At 42.0% G+C, this 23899-nt stretch overlaps 1 protein-coding gene across 1 annotated transcript; it reads left to right on the top strand.

The window, feature by feature from the left end:
- The first annotated feature begins 12444 nt into the window (after positions 1–12444).
- Positions 12445–19915, top strand: errfi1a (ERBB receptor feedback inhibitor 1a). Its single transcript, XM_010895567.4, has 4 exons — positions 12445–12659; positions 15334–15527; positions 15650–15726; positions 16146–19915. The coding sequence occupies exons 2-4, from the start codon at positions 15376–15378 to the stop codon at positions 17312–17314; spliced, it is 1398 nt and encodes a 465-aa protein (XP_010893869.3). The 5' UTR covers positions 12445–12659; positions 15334–15375; the 3' UTR covers positions 17315–19915.
- The last annotated feature ends 3984 nt before the right edge of the window (positions 19916–23899 follow it).

Raw genomic sequence — 23899 nt, 5'->3', positions numbered from 1 at the left:
TGCCCTTATTTCTATCCCTCCTAAACACATTATACCCAGAGATGTCAAAGGCAGCCTTGGGTGAGCGCTTGTTAAGCCATGTTTCAGAAAGACCAAGAAAGTCCAAGTTAGAGTGAGTCAATAAATGTTCTAGCTGATTGCTTTTAGAGACAATACTTCGTATATTTAAATGTCCTCCGAGTAATCCTTTGGGTTTGGATTGCGGATCCCAGATCAGTTTTGCATGATTAAGAGTTTTAAAAAAGTTCATTCTTCGATTTTTCCGAATCGCTGGATTTTAATCCCCAGTGTTGCCGGTTGAGAAAGGGCTATTTGACGGGATTGGACCTATTTTCTTTTGAGGGCGGAGCAGTCAAATTTTGAAACTCACCGCTACCTGGCGTTTGTGGACAGGAGCGTTCTCCACACCGCACCGGAGGCAGATCCCCGACAACTGTGTCCGCAACATCCGAAGCACGGACAGCACACCGTGCATCCGCACCAGAAGAAAGCTCCACGTCAAGAGCGCCGCCCCCTAGCAAAGACAAAGCAGCCAGGCCACTCCATTCGCCGCCGCTGCCCCCACACCGCAACAGGCACCCTCCGTGCACACCCCACCCGCCGACCGAGGCACCGCCAAAGCAGGGAGAAAATCCAGAGCGCCCAAATAAGGCAACAGATCGCCAACGGATGACAGGTCAGGCCCTGGGTTTAGTTGGATGTCACCAGCTAGCAGGAGGATTGCCATCAGGTAGATTATCTTTATGTGCGGTTGTTTCAAGTTCTTAGTTCCTCTGGTATTTGTCCAGGTTGGTGGTTGGGTAGCACGGCCGTTGTTTAGAATCTTAGCAAAGATTACATATTGGCTCCATGAGTTGAGATTGAAGCCGCTACGAGCGTCGCGTTTGCAGCCAGATTGTTGTTGTTGGCCTGAATAGCAACTTCGCACAGATAGTAGCAGTAGTACAAACACATAGTTTAAAACAAATAATATTTGCACTATGTCGGCTAGTCTACGGTTTTTGTGTGTATATTTAGAACACAAGCCGTTTTTTGTAGGAAATCAAATTTGTTAATGTTGTATGTGTGCGCTCTAGCATGACCTGCCAGACTGCCTTTGCGCACCGCCATTTTCTTTCTCTCTCTCTCTCTCTCTCTCTCTCTCTCTCTCTCTCTCTCTCTCTCTCTCTCTCTCTCTCTCTCTCTCTCTCTCTCTCTCTCTCTCTCTCTCTCTCTCTCTCTCTCTCTCTCTCTCTCTCTCTCTCTCTCTCTCTCTCTCTCTCTCTCTCTCTCTCTCTCTCTCTCTCTCTCTCTCTCTCTCTCTCTCTCTCTCTCTCTCTCTCTCTCTCTCTCTCTCTCTCTCTCTCTCTCTCTCTCTCTCTCTCTCTCTCTCTCTCTCTCTCTCTCTCTCTCTCTCTCTCTCTCTCTCTCTCTCTCTCTCTCTCTCTCTCTCTCTCTCTCTCTCTCTCTCTCTCTCTCTCTCTCTCTCTCTCTCTCTCTCTCTCTCTCTCTCTCTCTCTCTCTCTCTCTCTCTCTCTCTCTCTCTCTCTCTCTCTCTCTCTCTCTCTCTCTCTCTCTCTCTCTCTCTCTCTCTCTCTCTCTCTCTCTCTCTCTCTCTCTCTCTCTCTCTCTCTCTCTCTCTCTCTCGTCTCTCGTCTGACCACAGAACACTTCCACTTTGCCACAGTCCATTTTAAATGATCCTTGGCCCAGAGAAAACGCCTGCGCTTCTGGATCCTGTTTAGATACGGCTTCTCTTTTGACCTATAGAGTTTTAGCCGGCAACGGCGAAAGGCACGGTGGATTGTGTTCACCGACAATGTTTTCTGGAAGTATTCCTGAGCCCATCTTGTGAATTCCATTACAGTATCATTTCTGTATGTGATGCAGTGCCGTCTGAGGGCCCGAAGATCACGGGCATCCAGTATGGTTTTCCGGCCTTGACCCTTATGCACAGAGATTGTTCCACATTTTCTGAATCTTTGGCATTGTAGATGATGATAACTTCAAACTCTTTGCAATTTTTCTCTGAGAAACTCCTTTCTGATATTGCTCCACTATTTTTTGCTGCAGCATTGGGGGAATTGGTGATCCTCTGCTCATCTTGACTTCTGAGAGACACTGCCATTCTGAGAGGCAAAATTGGTTTGTTGTTTGCTCCTTGGGGTTTAAGGCCGGGTGTCTCTGTAAAGCACTTTGACAACTGCTGTTGTAAAAAGGGCTTTATAAATAAATTAGATTGATTACAAAATGTCTCACTTTCAACATTCGATATGTTATCTATATTCTGTTGTGGATTAAATATGAGTTTATGAGATTTTAAAATTATTCCATTCCTTTTTTACTCACAATTTGTACAGTGTCCCAACTTTTTTGGAATTGGGTTTGTATTTTTCACGGTTTGTATTTTGTTCTTCAGCTTGAGTAGATGTAAATTATTAAATCACATCCAAAGATACACTGTGCATCTCCCAATAGTGAAATGTGTACAGGAACCATCCATTTCTCCATTCTGCCAGGTTCCCCTTTTTATTTTTGGATTTAAACAGGACTTCAGAGAAACAGTATGTGAATCATACTACACTAAAAGTCATTTAGATGACTCGTTTTGCCCATTCTAATGTCTTATAGAACAGTACCTGAAGGCCTCAATGCCTGTATGTCTGTTTTTTTTTTATAGCAAACCACAGCCATGTGACTCACTGTCTGTAGGACCAATGCATATTTGTGAATACTTTGGTATACCTATAAACTGGCAACTTAGTGTATTTCATACAGTAGTTAGATGGTAGCACAACTGAGAAGATTTGAGAGAAGAAATAATGAGTCATTTGGGAGCAGACTTGTCAAAACGGAAAGAGGGGCTGGCGGGCCTGTGTCTGTAGTCTGCCGTGTTTGATCGTTGTGGAAACACGAAGCTCTGAACACAGTCTGTTCTCAATACTTTCTCTGCAGTCGTGGGAATAGTCTCTTCAAATGAGGACAAACTTTATTTGGGACAAACAAAAGATGCAACATTTTGCAGTATGTATGTTGTACTGTGTGTCCTCTCAGAAAGCTGACTCCATTTGACAATAATAAGGTAGTGACAGGCAAAGTAGGGTCGGTCTAACATCAATGTCCAGTATGTCAACATCTGTCCTCCAAGGTCAGAGTGTGGAATCCTTTAAATACTAACTGAGACCTCTTCTGAGTTTCAGTATTTATTATGCAGTATTCCAATTGCCATGTCTTCAAATGTTTCCTGTTTGGAATACATACTATATGCTAAGACTCACTCTGTGAGTGTACAGTACATTTGGTGTGTACCGTATGCCTGTTCTTTCGCTCCCGTGTATGTGAGCTGTGGCCTGCAAGCTGTGGAAACCTCCCTCACGCCCACAGTTTCAGGTACCAGAGAGGCTGAGTGTGTTTGGACCAAAGAGTGGCTAGAAAGCTCAGCTCCATTGATGAGTCTACTTCCTGTCAGGGACCACACTGTTAGAAGGCTAATATCTCTGAGGTTTCTGGGAATCTGGAAATAAGACAGGAATAAACAAAAGTTTTAAAGGACCACCAGGCCCACACACATTTTTCAAACTGACTTTAGAACAAAGCACCTGCCTTTAGTCATAGGGGCCTGCTGTGTTTGTTTCACTTTCTCCTTCATGGCTACACAGGCAGCATACAGTCCAATCCATTTCACATTTAATGTTTTTCATATACCACTGTGATTGACCGGCACATTATACATGAAGGGCAGAGCAACTTCAGAACAACACATGTTCTGTGTAAAGAAGTCAATCTGTTTCATGCTGTATTGGGTAATAAATAGAAACTACCGCACACCCAAAAACAATAGTGAAGATGTTGGAGACCTAATTAGGTGTTTGGCACACCTTTAGAAAACAGAGTTATTTTACATTTGCATCTGATTTGTAGTTGGTAAAATAAAAACTTCCCAAAAGAACTTGGTCTTGATATTATTTCACCCAAATCTCTGGACACAGTTGTACTCAAATGTTTGCATACACTTGGAGAATTGGTAATGTACGTACCATTTGTAAAAAAAACACAAAAAAAACACGAGTGAGCAGGCAAAACACGTCTTTTATTTCTTATTGGATTCACATTCAACTGTAGGTCATAACAGAATGGTACAATCATATAACAGCAACAAAGAAAACAATGAACTGACCCCAGTTCAAAAGTCTGCATAACCTTAGTTCTTAATACTGTGTATTGCCCACTTTAGCATCAATGACAGCATGCAGTAGTTTGTAATAGCTGTCTATGAGGCCCTGAATTCTTGCAGGTGTTATAGCTGCCCATTAGTTTTGGCAAAATGCCTCCAGGTCGTGCAAAATCTTTGGAGAGATCTCAAACGTGCGGTTCATGCAAGATGACCAGAGTGGCTTGATGATATTAAGGTCAGGAGACTGTGATGGCCACTCCAGAACCTTCACCTTTTTCTGCTGTAACCACTAAAGGGTCAACTTGGCCTTGTGCTTAGGGTCACTGTCGTGCTGGAAAGTCCAAGAGCGTTCCATGCGAAGCTTTCATGCAGAAGAATGCAAATTGTCTGCCAGTATTTTCTGATAACATGCTGCATTCTTGCCATCAATTTTCACAAGATTCCCTGTGCCTTTAGAATTCACACATGCTCAGTGCATCCACATGAGAGCCAACAAACTCATTGACTAATTGCAATTTAAAAAGCCACAGGTGTGGGAAATTCACCTTTAATTGCCATTTTCACCTGTTTTCTTCAACTTGTGTGTCTGTAACAAGGCCAAACATTCAAGGGTATGTTAACATTTGATCAGGGCCATTTGGGTGATTTCTGTTAAAGAGCCAAACAACTATGTGATAATAAATGTCTTTATATGATCACTATCCTTAAATAAAATATTTTTTGTATCAGTCATATTTTCCATATCAATGCCAAAATGTCACAATTTCTGCCAGGGTATCCAAACTTATGAGCACTATTGTACATAATTCATAAAGAATAAGCATAGCAACCAACATACAATAACAAATGATTTTCTTGTGAAGAGAGAACTAGTGATAATTACAGTCCTTCTCTTGGGATTCACATGATATATTTTGAATGAAGCACCATGATTGCAATTGGGTCCAGATGAGTGATATTGCATTAATGCATAAGAGCCAACCACATAGGCTTTGGTGGCACTATATTGGCTTTCAGCCATGGGACCCTTTAGCTCATAGTCTCCATGCCCTCAATATTGGGTTCAGTACGAGACCGCGCATTTGCACCCTCTAACAAAACCCTCTCTGGGACACGTTATTTCCCCTGAATTTATGCATCCACACAGCCAGCTCGCTGTACAGAAATGGAAAATGAGCATTGGGCCAAGACAACATGCTCCTGGGCCCTTAGGCCTGCCCATTAAGTAGTACGGTGAGCACTGAGCCAAAGCAACCAATCAGAATGAATAGGGATGCCGACATGCATCAGATCAGGTAGCCTTACTGACTTCACTACTAGAACAAAAGCAATACAGAGAACAGAACAAAAGTAATCCTGACAAAGCACATGCTCTGCCCTGAATGAGTCAGACACTGTCATCGGGCCTTGGCCCAGCACACACCAACACACATTGTTCTTATGCTTATCATAACTTATGGTTGTGCTTCAGATGTGTTCCTCCTCTTTAGAAACATGTGTTTTTCTCACCACAACGGGAATGTCCAGCTCATTGCTATTCTAACCTTGAGGTTATTGATATATCTCTCAGTCCATTAGCTCTGCCCCTTTGAAGGCATGTGCTCTCCCGCTACTGAATGGAGAGAACATCTGAAATATTTATCAGTGGCACAGGGAAAGGGGGTCCTAGTGTGTGTCTGTGTTAGCTATATCTTCCCTAAAATGGCATGAATCAGGAAGTCAGGGAAGTTAACTCCCCAAACTATCAGCTCTTGGTTTAGATTAATAGATCACTACATTAGCAAAGACCTATACTCAGAAGACCGCCATAGGAAACTCAGGAAAACCTGGGATATTCATCGGCTGCATGCCATGAACTCCTGGGTTAGCCATTACAATACCAGCATCTGTGGTATGACACTGTGGTATATAAATGGACATTTTCGTTAGAATAACAATACTAATTCATTTTTAAATGATTTATTTCCCATCACAAGTGGGGTCCCTGACCCACAACATTTTTCAGAGTCACTGGAAGAATCCATAGTATGTACTAGCTATAAGATATGTCTAAAATGTAACTCATACTATGTACTAGCTATAATGTCTTCAGTTGAACCTATAGTATGTACTTGCTATAAGAAATGTCTAGAATTGAACCTTTAGTGTGTACCAGCTATAAGATATATCTACAACTGAACCTATACACTCACCTAAAGGATTATTAGGAACACCTATTCAATTTCTCATTAATGCAATTATCTAATCAACCAATCACATGGCAGTTGCTTCAATGCATTTAGGGGTGTGGTCCTGGTCAAGACAATCTCCTGAACTCCAAACTGAATTTCAGAATGGGAAAGAAAGGTGATTTAAGCCATTTTGAGCGTGGGGTGGTTGTTGGTGCCAGACGGGCCGGTCTGAGTATTTCACAATCTGCTCAGTTACTGGGATTTTCACGCACAACCATTTCTAGGGTTTACAAAGAATGGTGTGAAAAGGGAAAAACATCCAGTATGCGGCAGTCCTGTGGGCCAAAAATGCCTTGTTGATGCTAGAGGTCAGAGGAGAATGGGCCGAGTGATTCAAGCTGATAGAAGAGCAACTTTGACTGAAATAACCACTCGTTACAACCAAGGTATGCAGCAAAGCATTTGTGAAGCCACAACATGAAACAACCTTGAGGCGGATGGGCTACAACAGCAGAAGACCCCACCGGGTACCACTCATCTCCACTCATCTCCACAAATAGGAAAAAGAGGCTACAATTGCACGAGCTCACCAAAATTGGACAGTTGAAGACTGGAAGAATGTTGCCTGGTCTGATGAGTCTCGATTACTGTTGAGACATTCAGATGGTGGAGTCAGAATTTGGCATAAACAGAATGAGAACATGGATCCATCATGCCTTGTTACCACTGGTGGTGGTGGTGTAATGGTGTGGGGGATGTTTTCTTGGCACACTTTAGGCCCCTTAGTGCCAATTGGGCATCGTTTAAATGCCATGGCCTACCTGAGCATTGTTTCTGACCATGTCCATCCCTTAATGACCACCATGTACCCATCCTCTGATGGCTACTTCCAGCAGTATAATGCACCATGTCACAAAGCTCGAATAATTTCAAATTGGTTTCTTGAACATGACAATGAGTTCACTGTACTGAAATGGCCCCCACAGTCACCAGATCTCAACCCAATAGAGCATCTTTGGGATGTGGTGGAACGGGAGCTTCGTGCCCTGGATGTGCATCCCACAAATCTCCATCAACTGCAAGATGCTATCCTATCAATATGGGCCAACATTTCTAAAGAATGCTTTCAGCACCTTGTTGAATCAATGCCACGTAGAATTAAGGCAGTTCTGAAGGTGAAAGGGGGTCAAACACAGTATTAGTATGGTGTTCCTAATAGTCCTTTAGGTGAGTGTAGTATGTTCTAGCTATAAGATAGGTCTAAAAGTGTGGAGGTGTGGTAAAGGGACAAACTCCTATGGAAAAAAATGCCTGTAAGAGAACTACTTTTATATGCATCAGTGAGTCTTCAGAATTCCTTTGGGCTCTAAGCTCAGTTGGCTGAAAGCAGATGACTAAGACGGTCCGTCCAATGGGATTATACCACAGCTGTCTAATTTACAGCTTCTCACCAGAGGAAACATTTCAGTAGTATGATCAGACACACTCGACTGTGTGAATCTGGCAGAAAGGCCACAGACGAGGTGACAGAGTTCAAGCTCTACCCTACTCATCGTCACTCCAACCACAACTATCCCAACACTAGCAAAGACAGGTGACCGGTACAAGATACGGAAATCTGCTTTTTATAAATCATGAATGAAAAGACAGGATTGTCTATGGAGGCGTGTTTATGGATGTGTTAGGGTTCTTTGGTCATCAAACCCCCAACTGTGAAACCACATTAAAACACACAGTTGGGAGAATATAAGCATATAAAAGTAGTGTAATGTAATGCATTTCTCGAAGACAAACTGCTTATTTTGGGGAGAGTTATATGTAGCACCAAGAACACCACACCCTCCAGATAGTGTAATGGCACGATGTCTTTGCCAGGAACCCCCTCAGACTGGATTGATCCTTACTTCTGAAGACAAAACACATCCTGTCATTGAGGAGTGTTCCTCCACCCACTTCTATCTTCTGTAATAGCAGGCTACGGCAGGGCTCATAGAGCTCAACATAACAATGGTGAAGAGTGATGCAATGGGTGGTTTGCCACTATTACTTTTGATTCTGCCAGAACAGAGGTACAAAAGAGGTACCTGCATGATTATCCATGGTTTTGTACACTGTAATCCCTCCCAGAACTTCCCAGAAGTCTTCATGTTAAAGAGGAAGTGATTAATATTGGAGGCAGCTGGAAAAGTCTGGAACGTGTGGTTTGTTGTAATGGCTAAATATGTTGTAATATTTACATTTTAGTGAGCAGTGACAGACTATTTCAGGCTGTTGCTTGGGGACTAATGTTTTGTATCCAAGGCAAAAGCTGTGCGTGTGGGTCCGAGCAGACCCACCTTCCTGCCAAGATATTGAGTGAGAAGAGGAGATGTCTCAGAATTAATCTTTGCCAGGACCCTGGCTTCGCTCTCCTAACTGAATTGATTAATCACTGAAATATTTGTCAGAACGGCCCCAGTACTGCTAGTTTTTCATAATTAATTATTGTGTAGGTGGTTGTATTCATCTTATTGGAAATGTGTTTTGTATTTCCCAGCTCCTCAAGACCCCGTTTGAGATGTTCATCCTGAACACGTTTTTATCTAGCTTCAAGGCACACTGGCTAATTTCTTACCTTTTCTCCTCAGGCATTTCAAATAGAAACATTATGTTACTGGAATAACACTCCAACCAATATGTTACCACTATGAAAAACACATATGTCCCCACATTTATAAGCAAAAAACCAGTGCAACAACAACTATGCATCGGCTTTACCAACAATAGGCTAATTAATCTATTATGCTAATTCTTTTTTAGCATAATATACAGCTGTAGCAAAATGTTCTAGAATGTCCAAATGACAAAATGTTCCTTTTACTCAATTCAACTATCAGTATCCAAAGACACAAATTGAACTTCGCACTCAGTAAAAATACACGTACGTAGCAGGATTACATCAACCTGATGACCACTATGGTCGATGACTCATTTTTAGCTATGATATTATCTTTCTCTTCTAACACACCCCACGCTTCCTGCTGGAATCCCATAATAATCAGCTGTGAGAAAGTAACGTCATTCAATTAATACAGTGGTGTTGGAAGGGGAGAACCATTATGGGAAATTCCTTTCCTCGGGAAATTGGGTAGGTGTGACTTCTGTGGTACTTGATTTGGCAGCGGATTTAACCTGAGCCCTCAAAATCTGCCAAAATTATGTCTTTTTCTTGTCTAAGTATGGCTAAAGATTGCTGTTTCACTGTAATACACTTTGAGTGCCAGTTACTTTCTCAGTACTTTTCATCTCAAACCCTCTGTTCTCTGTGAAGTTGCTCTCTGCCTGCCTGACTGACTTTATAAGGAACTTCCTGTGCGGTGACGTCTGGCAGGCACCAGAGCAACGACTCTGTTAGGGGAGGGAATAGCAGTGGGAGGAGAATGTGGAAATACTCACCACACAATGTCCTCAAGTCAATGCCGCTTAAAATGTAAAACAATTGGGAAGAGATCTTTGATGTCACACTACCATGGAATAGGGTCAATTAATACATCCTCTACCCCTTTCAATTTAGGGTAGTATATCAAATACTCACTAAAAATAGAGTACTAAGTACATGGAGAATTAAACATTCTGTCCTATACATACTGCTGCAAGGATCTCATTAGACAATCTCTTCTAGTGTTGCACAACAACAACTAGTTTATGGAGTCAAGTCCAGGAGCAGCTGTTAGCTGCATTGCAGAATGATGTTGTGTTTCTTATGAGACACCTCAGTAGACTGGTTGGGATTCTGGAAAAGACTGGTTGGTGTACTGAGATCGACTGGTTGGTGTACTGAGAAATACTGGTTGGTATACTGAGAGATTGGTTGGGGTACTGAGAAAGACTGGTTGGTATACTGAGAGATTGGTTGGGGTACTGAGAAAGACTGGTTGGTATACTGTGAAAGATTGGTTAGGGTACTGAGAAAGACTTGTTGGTATACTTAGAAAGATTTGTTGGGGTACTGAGAAAGACTGGCTGGGTGCATGGATGGCTTGCTGTTTCCTTTTTTAGTTGTTTAAAAAAGGAACTGTTCAAACTATTGTGGCCTTTGGTTTCTCTAGTCAGTGGATGGAATAAAAGGTATGTGTCAAAAAAAAAGTTAAATATATATATATATATATATATATATATATATATATATATATATCATACATACATACACACACACACACACACACACACACACACACACACACACACAGCATACTAGGTTTTCAGGTCAATCCTATCCACTTCCTATCCATTACCTATCTGTCCAATGCAAGTCTTTTCTTGTGTCATTTGTCTTACACAGTAATATCATTTTTGTCTTTCTTGACAGTGGAATGCCAACAAAAGCAGGCAAAATAAGCAAAGCATATATTCACTGTACAGACTAGTTGTGACTGGAATCACATACAACACCACTTTTAAGCTCACTGACAGATCCTAAAACACCCATGTGGTTATCAGATATTTCAAACCCACCATCTACAACCAGCCTAAAGGAAAACATTTTCTGAAGGAGAATAAGAGAGAGCCTTGTCCATCCATGGCCAAATGTCTAATGACAAGCCTGATGGGTCCCGGGGCCAAGGCTAGCTATGGGGATTTATCAAGTCAAGTAACTAGCTTACTGTTCCCACAATGCATCTGCAGTTTCTTTCTCTATTTATTTTGCACTTCAGTTGTTTCTATTCATTGTATTAGTGTTTGATTAGCATGCATGACAGTACCCTGTTAGTTTGGCCTAGTTAAATTGAAGGTACACCGTTTGTAATGGCTAGCTGCAAGGCCAGTTTTTAACAGACAGATTAGCATACATTTTAACAGACAGAGCAGTGCTAAATTAGTAACGCTAAATACACATATGCTGAGTGATGTAATAAATACACATACAGTATTATACATTTCTAATAATAAATGAACATTGTCATAAAGTGATTGCTTTTCCATAAGAATGTACAATTAATTATCTGATTTGACAACATCATGCAACTGGGAGATTGTGACTGGAGTGAAGTCTATAAGGCCGGTTATTCCGTGGTCTGAGCTGCCCAGACGATATTCTGACGAACACAGAGTACGTCTCAGGCAAACACAAATGTCCACAGGAGATCAGATAAGAAGCAGGGCCAGATAATGTGGGCTACATCCAGTTACCATGAAGGGAAATATACTGCAGCGATAAGAGTGTTTCTCTGCATGTTTGCTCTACCTGCCTTCTTATCTCCCCAGGAGCCATCCCTTTGTACGTCTCTCCCCTCACTCTCAGCTTTGTGTGTAAGCATTTTACATTCCCTTTGTGTGTCTGTGTGAGTCTATGTTGAAATTGTAAGCCACAGGTACCTAGCTGATGGAGGTCATGGTGAATCCAGCGTATGATTGACCAAGGTGTGTGTGTGTATGTGTTGTATTGTGTGTACCCTGTAGTTGTGTTCAGACAGGTTCAGTTCCAGTCTAGGGTCCTTAAACAACTTCTGTCTACGTAGGTACTACCAGGGACTGCCTGGGACTGCATAGGGATCAGTCCCTGTGGCGCCACACAAGGCCACAACAGCTCACTGAATCCCTACCAGAGATTGTGACAGGAATGACCTTATCATAATGCTGTAATGCAAAGGAGCAATTCAGTGAACTTAGGTTATAATATCTATCCACTCTGATCTCCAATCAATCTAATATAATAATGTATAGCTATGGTCTATTAAATAGGTACTACAAACTGGAATACTGTAACATTCAATATACAATGTGCAACACTCAAAGACTTGATAAAACAAACTTTTGTTGTATCAGTAGATAACAATACTGTAAAATTAAGCAATAACACAATATGCACCAATTGTTTATTATTGCATGTTAATGTTTTATCTGAAAACGTGTTATTCTTAGTGGAGCCTGTGGGACACATATATAACCCCCTTATAAATAGTTCTACGTATAAATGGGTAATATGAAGTGAATCAATATAGTCCATTGTGCAAGTATTAAGTGTGCAAGCCTAAACTGAACGCTGTGTCTTTAAGAGTTGAGTGAAAGGCGGAGCTAGAAGTTAAGTGTTCTTGTAGTGTGGCGCTTAAGAGCATCGCTCACAACAATAGTATTGAGAAGTCTCCCAGATCAGGGTAGGTATATGTTCGAATGCGCCGGTTTTTTATTATTTTTTATTTTTTTATTTTTGCTCAATGCCATAGCTGACTGAATATTTTAGATTGGTCAAACTTATGTCAGCAGCCGAAGAAGGGCGCTAGAACCTTCGGCCAAAAAAGGATTCTAAACGAGTTCTATAATAAGTTACAGTGGAGTGAAAACTGCAAGGTTGTAAGGTGAGTTGATTTGCGGTAGCATTCTCTCTTCGTTGTGCTGTTGATGATGACAGCAGTGATATATCTCGGCTTGCATTGAGTTATACATTGATAGTGTTATTCTGTCTTTATTATCCTGTTATGCCTTTCAAACCGAAACGCCGTTTTGTTAAACAGTAGGTTATTTACAACTTCTTTCCTCTTTTATGGTACATATTAGGTCACCTGTTTCAGTATCTGTAATATATAAATCAATATTATTTTGGAAATTCTTTGTTAGGCTGTTTTCTGATGTCATAAGAGTGAGGAAACTATGAATGCTTATTTCATCATTTTAGATTGGAAAAACGTAGTATGTTGTGCAGTGAGTCACCTTGGAAATCTGTGACAATCGATCCTGTAACGCGAGGGGGGTGTGTGCGGTGTTTGCTTGCTGCACAGGTAGAGCGGGTATGGTTGCTCAGAAATCGCTGCAGGGGTGTCGTAAGTGGGGTGTGAACGGCTTCGGTCTGTTTCTGTGCCCATAGTGACAAGCTACAGCTAGTATAAGACTATGTCCGAAATTGCACATTATGGCCCAAAAGTAGTGCGCTGACTGAAGTCAAACTGGGAAAAGTGTGATTCCAGATGTGCATGTGATGATTTTGTTATTGTTCAACAGACATGGCGGGTAACCTGTGATGCGACTGTGTAGAGGGCTACTGTGTTTTGGTCTTTTGTTAGTAGGCTGTGTGTTTGAAGTAGAGATGGTCAGATGGTTGTCATCAACAGTGTTTACCATTACCTCTTCACACAACATAAAATATACTCTGATGTCTGAAATCAATTTGCCTGCAAATAGATTTATTATTTATTATATTTATTATTTCTTTATGACTACCCCCATTTGTTGAGTCCTGTTGTTGCCTCTAAATACACTCAGTGTAAACTATGGTTAACCGCTTCCAAAATGAACTGTCTTTGCACCTGTTGCCAGAGGAAGCGTGAGCCCCTGGGGGTTCATTATCGAGGATCAAGTTGCTTCCCATCCCCTCCGAACCGAATCCATGGCCCTGGGTAATAGCTGGGGGGTGGGGGTGCCATGTTGGGCAATAGGAACTGAGCTGACGTCCTGGGTATGCTGTTGTTCCAGAGCTTTGTTTCTGAATAACCAGCTGTCTGGTCAGCACATAAATCTGTCCATAGCCGACCTGCTGGGGTCTTAAGAGGCCACGGATGTGTTCTCAATTCTTGATGATGAATGGATGAAGATACTGTGTACAGTTCTGCCCATGCAGAAAACACACCACTATCCCTCTGACAGCTCTACCTCGCATGGACTTGGCTGGGAAGTTGTGGTCTCCAGCAAGCTGGGCAGAGATGATGCACCCCCGAAATAAAGTATAACCTACTTGTCCATTCAAAGGTAGTTAGTGTCAGTGGGGTGATCAAGGCCACAAATTCCTATTTAAAAGTCTCCAGAACATTTTAATGGTTCATACATAAAACATTGGGGTGTTATGCAGGGATGACAATTACCAGCTATTACAAGTTTGATGTGAGATAAATGGAGGCCTGCTATAGGAACAGTATTTAACATTCTGTTGTTCTTCAACATATGTTTATAGTATTTGTTCTACAGATAGGACTTTTTGTACTCCCTATGGACATTGCTTGCGTTGTTTACGTAGCCTTGACGCACATGACCTGAGAAAAACATCCAGGGCATCTGACAGGGACAGTACCTGCAACACCAGGCACAGAAACAGACCTGCCTAAAAGAGCAGCTCTTCCCAAACATGACCCCATTTTGATATAAATGTTTGGTCTTGTCCACTTTTTCCTGAGGTGCTCTGAAGGAAATGGAACACATACATATTTCTAATCAGTGAATGGGGTCGCAATATTGTGTGTTATAAACTGGTAATAAAATATGAGCCATTGCTACATTTTATATATTATTTCCAGCAAAGTTAAAAAATCAGGCAATGCCAAGTTTTGATTCAGTTAGCTTAAAGCCAGTAGGTATAGTTCTGTTATTGCTTATAGTTTTTGAACAGACTGATCATTTGTATTGTTTATGCTGTACTGGATGCATCTTAATAACATTAAAACACAATATACCTGTCAGATGATTGTCTGTACATGTAGTATAACCTACGCCATGGTCTCTAACAGGAACAGTCACTAGCAGTTTTCCTTTTTTGTGTTCTGTTTCCTCTTAACATGAGAAGTTCTGGTGTTTTTTTTTTTTTTTTGGAGTTTGCATGCATTAGCATTCTGTGTGACATGGAGCTTGCTGTTCTGTGGGTGTGTAGCGGCACCAGTGTCTTAGTCCTGTCAAACTGAACATTTGTCATTCCACAGCCAGAGGAGCCGACTGTCTCCATGTCCTCTTTGAAAAGCACTACCGGAGTGTGAGGCACAAGGCCACAGCTCTTTAATTTAGTGGCAGGCAGAGAGGGCAGGCTGGCAGCAATGGAAATATGAAAGGGGGAGGAGAGGAGGGGCAGCTTTTTGGAATCTCATTTTTCCCCCCACTTCATAAAGGAAGCTTTTAACTAGGGGACTAGCACAAGAGTATCCTGGTCATCAGAGGAAATGATCTCATGCTGGTGGAAACGAACAAAATGATATTCAGTTGTTTTAATTAATGTCTCCTGCCTCAGACCCGCTTTACTTTCCCTCATGTATCTGCCTCTCGGCTGTTTTATAGGTCCAGCAGCCAGCCTGGCGAGCCGAGCGTTTCCTGGTTTTGATGCGACCCGATTGTGCCTGGAGCATGTCCACAGCGGGCCTGACTGCCCAGGAGATCTATTTACCCGCGGACAGCCCCTTTCTGCGGGCCAGTCACTGTCTCAGCATGGCTGGAGCCAAGCCCTCATGGAACCATTCCCATGAGTTGGACAAGTAAGTCTCCCTATGTGTCCGCTGTTGCAACTTGAATGTGTTTTTATAAGGGTGGTTGGAATTACTTTGACAACATGTAGCTAAGGCCATTCCTCATCAATGTGTATCATGTCATTTTACAGGTTGTACTTCAGTATGGATGCAGCAGCCCCAGAATACGTGAAATGTCAGCAGGTGCCACGATCACTCAGTTCTGAGAGTAAGTACTGTACCAAGCCACTGTACATTTTATTTCTATCATTTACTTCCTTTTCCTCTCTGCCTTATTCATAGCTTAGGCATTTAAGTAGGGATGCAATATTTCTGAGCCAACAAAGTGTTTACTGTCAGGTTTTCCAGATTCTATAAGGACAGAGAGCCAGAAAGCTGGCATCCGACAGCATGATTTAATCTAAATATATCCCAGGGAATGTTTAACAAAACCCTGAGAGGAGAAGAGCTTTGTGCTTTCAAGTAATTAAGGTGGACCTGTCTGACCTCTGCTCTTCCGGGAACCATTTAACTGCTGAAAGCCTAGCTTCATTTAATTACTTGTGCTATTTTCTCTGGTAGTTACCAAATGCCAATATTTGAGAGGTTGGTCTTTCTAACCAGCTTGTCTCATCTCTGCCTCTTCAGAACAGAAACATAACTCTGGTACACAGCAGTTACCTCCAAAGAAATCCCGTCCCACCCATCTGTCTCTGTCGTCCAGCGCTGAGCCCTCCACCCCTAGCCCTGCCGAAGACGATCAGGTGGTCCCGTCCTTCAAGCGTTTGTCTGTGTACGAACGCGCCAGTCCCCCACACACACCAGGCCGGGGGGCCAAGCCCCTGCCCCCTCTCCCTGGGCAGGCAGACCTTTCCCCTGACCAGGCCATGGACAACGAGGTGGAGTTCTTTACCAGTTCAGATGATAGCCGTTGCTTGGTGCCTGAGCAGTGTCCCCCCAAACCCAATTCCTTCCGCTACGGAACCCCGAGCCGCCGGAGCTTTAGGGGCTGTGGCCAGATTAACTATGCTTATTTCGACGGCCCGGCGGGACAGCAGAGACAGCAGGAGCAGCAGGAGAAGCAAAGGCTTCAGGAGCAACTTTGGGAACGGCAGGAGCAGCAGCGGATACAGCATGAGCAGCAGATGTTGGAGCAGGAGGTTCGGGAGCATGCCGAGCGTCAGCCCTCGGAGCAGCCGGCGTGTCCCAGACATCAGGACCGAGGCCAAAGGAAGCTGCGGCGCTCTCACTCGGGACCCGCCGGCTCCTTCAACAAGCCCACGTCACTGCGCCTGTCCTGCCACCACCGCCCCACTCAGGGTCCGGAGAAACCGGAGGTGCCCCCGCGCGTGCCCATCCCCCCACGGCCCGCCAAGATGGCAGACTACCGCCGCTGGTCAGCCGAGGTGTCGTCAGGGGCCTACAGCGACGAGGACAAGCCCCCGAAGGTGCCCCCCAGGGACCCATTGTTGTTGCGAGGCAGCTCCCGTACCCCCAGCCCCAAAAGCCTTCCCTCGTACCTCAACGGTGTCATGCCCCCCACGCAGAGCTTCGCCCCAGACCCAAAGTACGTGAGCCGGGGTTTACAGAGACAGAACAGTGAGGGTTCTCCCTGCATCCTGCCTGTCATGGAGAACGGCAGGAAGGCCAGCACCACACACTACTTCCTGCTTCCACAACGCCCCGCCTACCTGGACAAACCTTGCCTGGAGAAACTTTTCAGGGAAATGGAATGCCCGGCAGGTCGCGGTGGAGGGGCTTCAGACCCAGAGTGGGATTGTCAGACCAGGAGGAAAGCACAGGTGGATCTAGTTTGACGTGTTAGAGGAGGACTTCACTGCACACAACAGCCAACCGCTGAAGCACACACCGCGCCACAGAAACACTGAAGCCTTCAAACATTCACTGCTGCTTTAACACAGACGACCGTGGTAGTTTTACCTCTGTATTTTATAACATAGTGCATTTGACACATTACCATTTACAAGTTACTGGGACATTTGGAATTGCAATCAAAACACAGATGCATGATCTAAATAGTATCTCTAACTATTGATTGTGTGGGTAATATTTAACAATTTTTAAAGTGATTATTATTTTTGTATATGATTTATTATTTCAGTACATTGAGTATATGTAAATGTTTTGCTGATACATTGGTGCAGTTTTAAGGTATAAGCTGGACTTGTGCCTCTTGTTCGGTATGTGTTTTTTTTATTTTTTTATATTGCTTATGTGTCTCAAAGTAAGGCTTGGGCGGTGTTGATTGTCATATCTTGTCATGTGTTATTACTGACACTGAACACAGTGCATGCTATTTTCAAACGCCAATGGGCTTTGGTAATCTGAAGGTTTGTAATATTAATAATAAGTATATGTACTGTTAAATCACATAGAGAATGCCATCATAATCCTAAAAAACAATACATAAAAAAAAAACATAATCCACAGTCCCTAACAAACTATTTGCATGATTGACATCCAAGCACAAAAAGTTATGCAATTAAATAAAATAAAAGTGCTACTCTAAGATGGCTGCAGTCAGGAGACAAACAATAAACACAAGGATGTTATTGTCTGCTGCTACCAAAAGAAGCTTGTTTTTTGCCAGAAGAACCTCTAAGTTAGAAAACCAAATGTAAAACCTCAGAGCATGTAGCAGATTTTAAAATGTTAAAGTAATAATTATGAGATCTCCAGCCGGCAAACATTTAATTGGGAATTCCAAACTGTAACTAGATCACCTGAAACGTGCTGCACAGCTGTAGTGCACAAGGTTTCTACTTTGTGTTGTTGTAATAATAATGTGACAGGTGAAATGAAGAACACAATGTGCTTCAATCTTTTAATGTATTGCGCAAGATGATTTCGGTATTTACTTAAACATAGCAACAAATATTCACCTTTTATAAAAAAAAAAATATATATATTCTTAGAAAGAATTTCAACAGTGTTTCACATTCGGCGTCTGTTTTCTAATACCTTGGGCTAGGATATGGGAAAAGCACCGCCCAAGCTAAGTATGGACAAAGGGTCAGTAAAGCAATGATCTTGTATTGCATCTATGAAGTTTTAAGAGGCCTATGTATTTACACATTTTATGAAGGATCCCCTCCCTACACACACCCTATTATGTATAAGCATAACTATAGGAATGCACATATTTCTAGTGTCCAGGCCGCTGTATGGATGTTGTCTATATGTTCATGGTGTGCTTCTGTGTTTTCCTCACTGGACCTGCCAGTGCCAGTGGGGGAGTGGAATATTGGTATGCATGTTTCCAGTGGAATGTCTAGTGCAGCTTGTACTTTGTGTTAACTGTATGCATGTGTGTGTGGGGTGTGCGTGTGTGTGTTAAGTGGTGCAAGTGTGTTCGGGTTTTCTATGCAGGTTTTGTGTGACTTTTCTACCATATTGTAGGAAATTAGGTTAACAATATTTGTTACTGTTCTCTGCCTGTTCTCAGCACTTCTAAGTACATGGTATAACCCTTATACTTTCTTTCAGTCTCCAGGTCATTTTTTTGTTGCACAAAAATGTTCCTGTTGAACATATGTGAATGTATGCTTTTCCTACTGAATTGTGTCAAACTGTATAGAGAGCTCGGTAGTTGGTCAAGCTGTGAGTCATTGTCTGGAACTAATTTACCTTCAGTACTACCTCCCATGAGAATACAAACCTATTCATACCCCAACATTGTGAACTGTAATACTCAAATGATTCAAATTGAAGGCCCTTAATGAGATATGGATATGTTTATTAAGAACAGTTTTCACTCAGTAAATGTACCTTTTTAGACAATTGTAATGATATTTTACATTGTCTTGACCTACACCAGTGATCGAGGATAACTAAGAGGTTGGGCTTACCTGATAACATAGACACATTACGCAGCCTGTACGAGGCTTACCTACCCGACACAGACTTTCCTGTTCTGCTAATGCATTCCTGCCTGACATGATTGCAGTGGGTGTGGTCCAGAGAGTTTGGCTGCTGGCAGCCAGGAAACAATAAAGATTTTATTGTTATAGATTATTCAAGAACAATATCCAATACCAGATTAGCTCTAAGGTCAAATGGTTACTTGAGTAAATTTTCCCTCAAAAGCATATGGGGAAAAAATCTAACAAAGGCCATGTTGTTTTTATTTCATGTATAAGAAAATGTTTACATTGTACACTGATGTTATTTAATCTCAACATATTCCCATGTCTTATCAGAAACCATTAAATCAAATGAAGACTTTAGCCGATCGAGAATACCTGTCGTTTTGTGCTGCGGTGATAAGAATGCACTGGGAGTGAAGGACAGTGTGCTGTGTTTGTACAGTATTTAACATAATTCCAATTGTCATTACCAGTAGTTGATCAACTTGTCAGTCTTTATAGGGAAACAATAAAATGCTTAGATATTTATGAGTTGGTCGTGGTTCTGTCTTAAGTTAGTTGGATGTGTTGAATGGTGTGAGGTGAACTCTGATTCAGCTGTTTGGCTTGTTTTATCACCCCTACCCACACCCTCATGAAGCGCCTCATTACAGCTGGCTACAGTCCAAACACACAGCAGAGTGACTTATTCCGACAGACTGGTATACATTACCTTCCCCTTCCTGGTGTTGAGTATTAATGACTCCTTCTGCCCTGGCTACTTGTTGAGCAACTCAAACAGGTAACTTGGTGCTTCACGTTGTCCTGTTTTTACTTTCTGAATCCACAGCTTAAATTATGTTAAAAAGAGTTTTGTGATTATTTGAAAGTAGATGTCACTGTAGTAATTTATAAGACAGTGAAACACGTAGAGGAAAAGTACTGAAATGGTCAGCTAAATCCAATCCAGGGTGCGAACACATGCTCAAATGTATTATGTTTTCTTATTGTCTCTGGAAAGACAACATATTCATGTAAATTAGTATTAATGGTCTCTTTACACTTGTGCTGTCCTCTGAGGGGAACAAAAGGTTTCTAGGCCACTTATAGGCTTTTTCACCTGGCTCCAGTCTGTAGGTGACAGACTGGACGGTGGCTATGGCAACGGTGACAAGGGCCATCTATTTAACAATGTGGTCTCCAACAGGGACACAAATGATCAAGTATGCAAAATCAAAACCATCAAAAGAAAGAGCAACAATGAATTAACTATTTAATTGCCTTGAGGCATACTTAAAATGAGATAACCAAATGGAAAAACCTCAAATTATTTTATGGCTGCTATTAGTATCTTCTTGTTATTATCTCATTAGTTGTTATATTTCCTATACTGTTGCATCTGCAAAAGTTAGAAATATATTGCAGTGTGCTTGATAGGTGTTGTAATAGTCTGCAGCAAGATAATCTTTTGAGATTTCAATCAAAACTATTTTTAAATAGTATCATCAAATGTTGAAGTGTTAAGAACAGTGTTGTAGATTATCGTGTTTGAATAATCAGAGTTTTTTTAATATGACCTGCTTTGAAAACGTAAGCCGTTAGCAGTAGCCTAACGCCTCAAGGGAATCAAGCATTTTGTCATGCAACTGACCATTGCATAACATTAACTAAATCTATTGCATGCAGTTTGCATTAAATGTTATTTTATGTTATTTATATGGTCTTCCTATTTTTTTTTATTGCTAAGATTATTACTTATACTGTATTTTATGGCAGGGTAGTCACAGAGTTGTTACTGAAAAAGGATTTGTGCTCCCTCTAGTGAAAATAGGTTGTAATTGCCAAATGAAACATGCTCAATATAAAAATAAGACAAAGATTTTAACCATTTATTTTAAATAAAGCGAAGACGTTGCACATTGCTTACTTAGTTAACAGAGTAAACCTTTTCCTACCTATTATTACATTATGATCTGTATATCCTGCAATGCCAGGAAATGTATTTTTCAAGCTCTCAGATTCTGATTCTGTGTGAATTTATTATTCTGATATCCACTGAAATTACTGTAGCACTGTAGAACTGCAAGGGTGTTACAATTTTAGGCTTTTTTGCTGTATTTGAAGAAAATCATCAGTTTTCATTTGTTATTGTCGATCAATAATTATTAGTCGTTGTGTCTTCACCTGAGAAAATGTGGAAGATCATAAATGGAAACATAGTGTTCATTAGAGTAGATAACCACACATCTGAATATCTTAATACATCTCAATGACATGAGGTCTTTATAGTAGCATATAGAGAATTGTTTCTAATGTAGATACCACAGTATTACAGTACCACCGTGGTCTTCTCAGTTCCCGAACGCTTGTTTAACAGCAAAAGAAGAAAGAGGTGATGCAACACAGTGGTAAACATGCCCCTGCTCCAACTTTCTTGAAACGTGTTGCTGGCATCAAATTCAAAGTGGGCATGTAATTTTCAAGACACTATTAAATGTCTCAGTTTCCACATTGAGTCTTCTACTGTAATCTTTGATTAGGTGAGAGAACACATTGCATGGGGCCTGAGACCATGAAACCATGACCAGAGTTGGTCTTTATTTGTGGATCTCATCTTCAGCTCCCCCCAAAGGTGATTGATAGGGGTTAGGTCAGAGGACTGGGATGCCATTGCAGAACATCAATTATGCGGTCAGTGAGACATTTTTGGGTGGATCTGGATGATTGCTTTGATAATTGTTCTCCTGGAAGATCCAACCATGAAACCCAGTTTTTGACTCCTAGCAGAGCATTCACTTTGATGGTGTGTCCCAACTTTTGACTATATATATACAGTGGATATAAAAAGTCTGGCGCACATGTATGCAACCAGGTAATTGTACGGTTTTTATTTTTCATTTTTCCCCCTTGAAGATTTCAGTTTATTTTTCAATTGAATTGTTCACATTATAGGTCACATTAAAAGTGGAAGAAGTTCTGACATGATTTATCTTTATCTCATTCTTTTACATCACATTTTAACAGTGCTTTTTATATCCACTGTACACATCACACATTCTTCCTCCGCTAAAAACATCAAATTCCAGGTGGAATTTCCCCTCAGAGGCAAAGCCAGGTCCAGGGTTGGTGTGCGTGGGGAGTGTTTCAGCAGGACATGGTTCCACAGAGACTTCCTTAGGTACATCTGAGGGACCTCCTCCGTAGCTATTACCTTCTTATTCTCTGGTTCTGGGATAGAGGGAAGGCAGGGGGCTGGAGGGCTGGGAGTGTCTACAGAACTTGACCTGAGTGGCCATGGTGAAGCACAACATTTGTGTGGTGAAGCTCCATCCGGACGGATCCAAGACAAGATCTGGTTCTGACAGCAATTCTCTGAGCAGTTCCACCAAAGAACCAACGGGCAAGGTCCAACAGTGTGACAACTAGAAGGGGAAAAAGGTTATAAATGGATGAGTTGTTAGGATGGGTGATAAACATAACCTTTTTCAGTCCTTATAATTACAACTTGGTAATACACTCACCTAAAGGATTATTAGGAACACCTGTTCAATTTCTCATTAATGCAATTATCTAATCAACCAATCACATGGCAGTTGCTTCAATGCATTCAGGGTTGTGGTCCTGGTCAAGACAATCTCCTGAACTCCAAACTGAATGTCAGAATGGGAAGAAAGGTGATTTAAGCAATTTTGAGCATGGCATGGTTGCTGGTGCCAGACGGGCCGGTCTGAGTATTTCACAATCTGCTCAGTTACTGGGATTCTCACGCACAACCATTTCTAGGGTTTACAAAGAATTGTGTGAAAAGGGAAAAACATCCAGTATGCGGCAGTCCTGTGGGCGAAAATGCCTTGTTGATGTTAGAGGTCAGAGGAGAATGGGCCAACTTATTCAAGCTGATAGCAACTTTGACTGAAATAAGAGGAACTTTGACTGAAACCAAAGTATGCAGCAAAGCATTTGTGAAGCCACAACACGCACAACCTTGAGGCGGATGGGCTACAACAGTAGAAGACCCCACCGGGTACCACTGATCTCCACTACAAATAGGAAAAAGAGGCTACAATTTGCACGAGCTCACCAAAATTGGACAGTTGAAGACTGGAAGAATGTTGCCTGGTCTGATGAGTCTCGATTTCTGTTGAGACATTCAGATGGTAGAGTCAGAATTTGGAGTAAACAGAATGAGAACATGGATCTATCATGCCTTGTTACCACTGTGCAGGCTGGTGGTGGTGTAATGGTGTGGGGGATGTTTTCTTGGCACACTTTAGGCCCCTTAGTGCCAATTGGGCATCGTTTAAATGCCATGGCCTACCTGAGCATTGTTTCTGACCATGTCCATCCCTTTATGACCACCATGTACCCATCCTCTGATGGCTACTTCCAGCAGGATAATGCACCATGTCACAAAGCTCGAATCATTTCAAATTGGTTTCTTGAACATGACAATGAGTTCACTGTACTGAAATGGCCCCCACAGTCACCAGATCTCAACCCAATAGAGCATCTTTGGGATGTGGTGGAACAGGAGCT

The sequence above is a fragment of the Esox lucius genome, chromosome 17 (assembly GCF_011004845.1).
Source record: "Esox lucius isolate fEsoLuc1 chromosome 17, fEsoLuc1.pri, whole genome shotgun sequence".
Lineage (NCBI taxonomy): Eukaryota > Metazoa > Chordata > Actinopteri > Esociformes > Esocidae > Esox > Esox lucius.
This window is presented reverse-complemented; position numbering and strand designations above follow the sequence as displayed.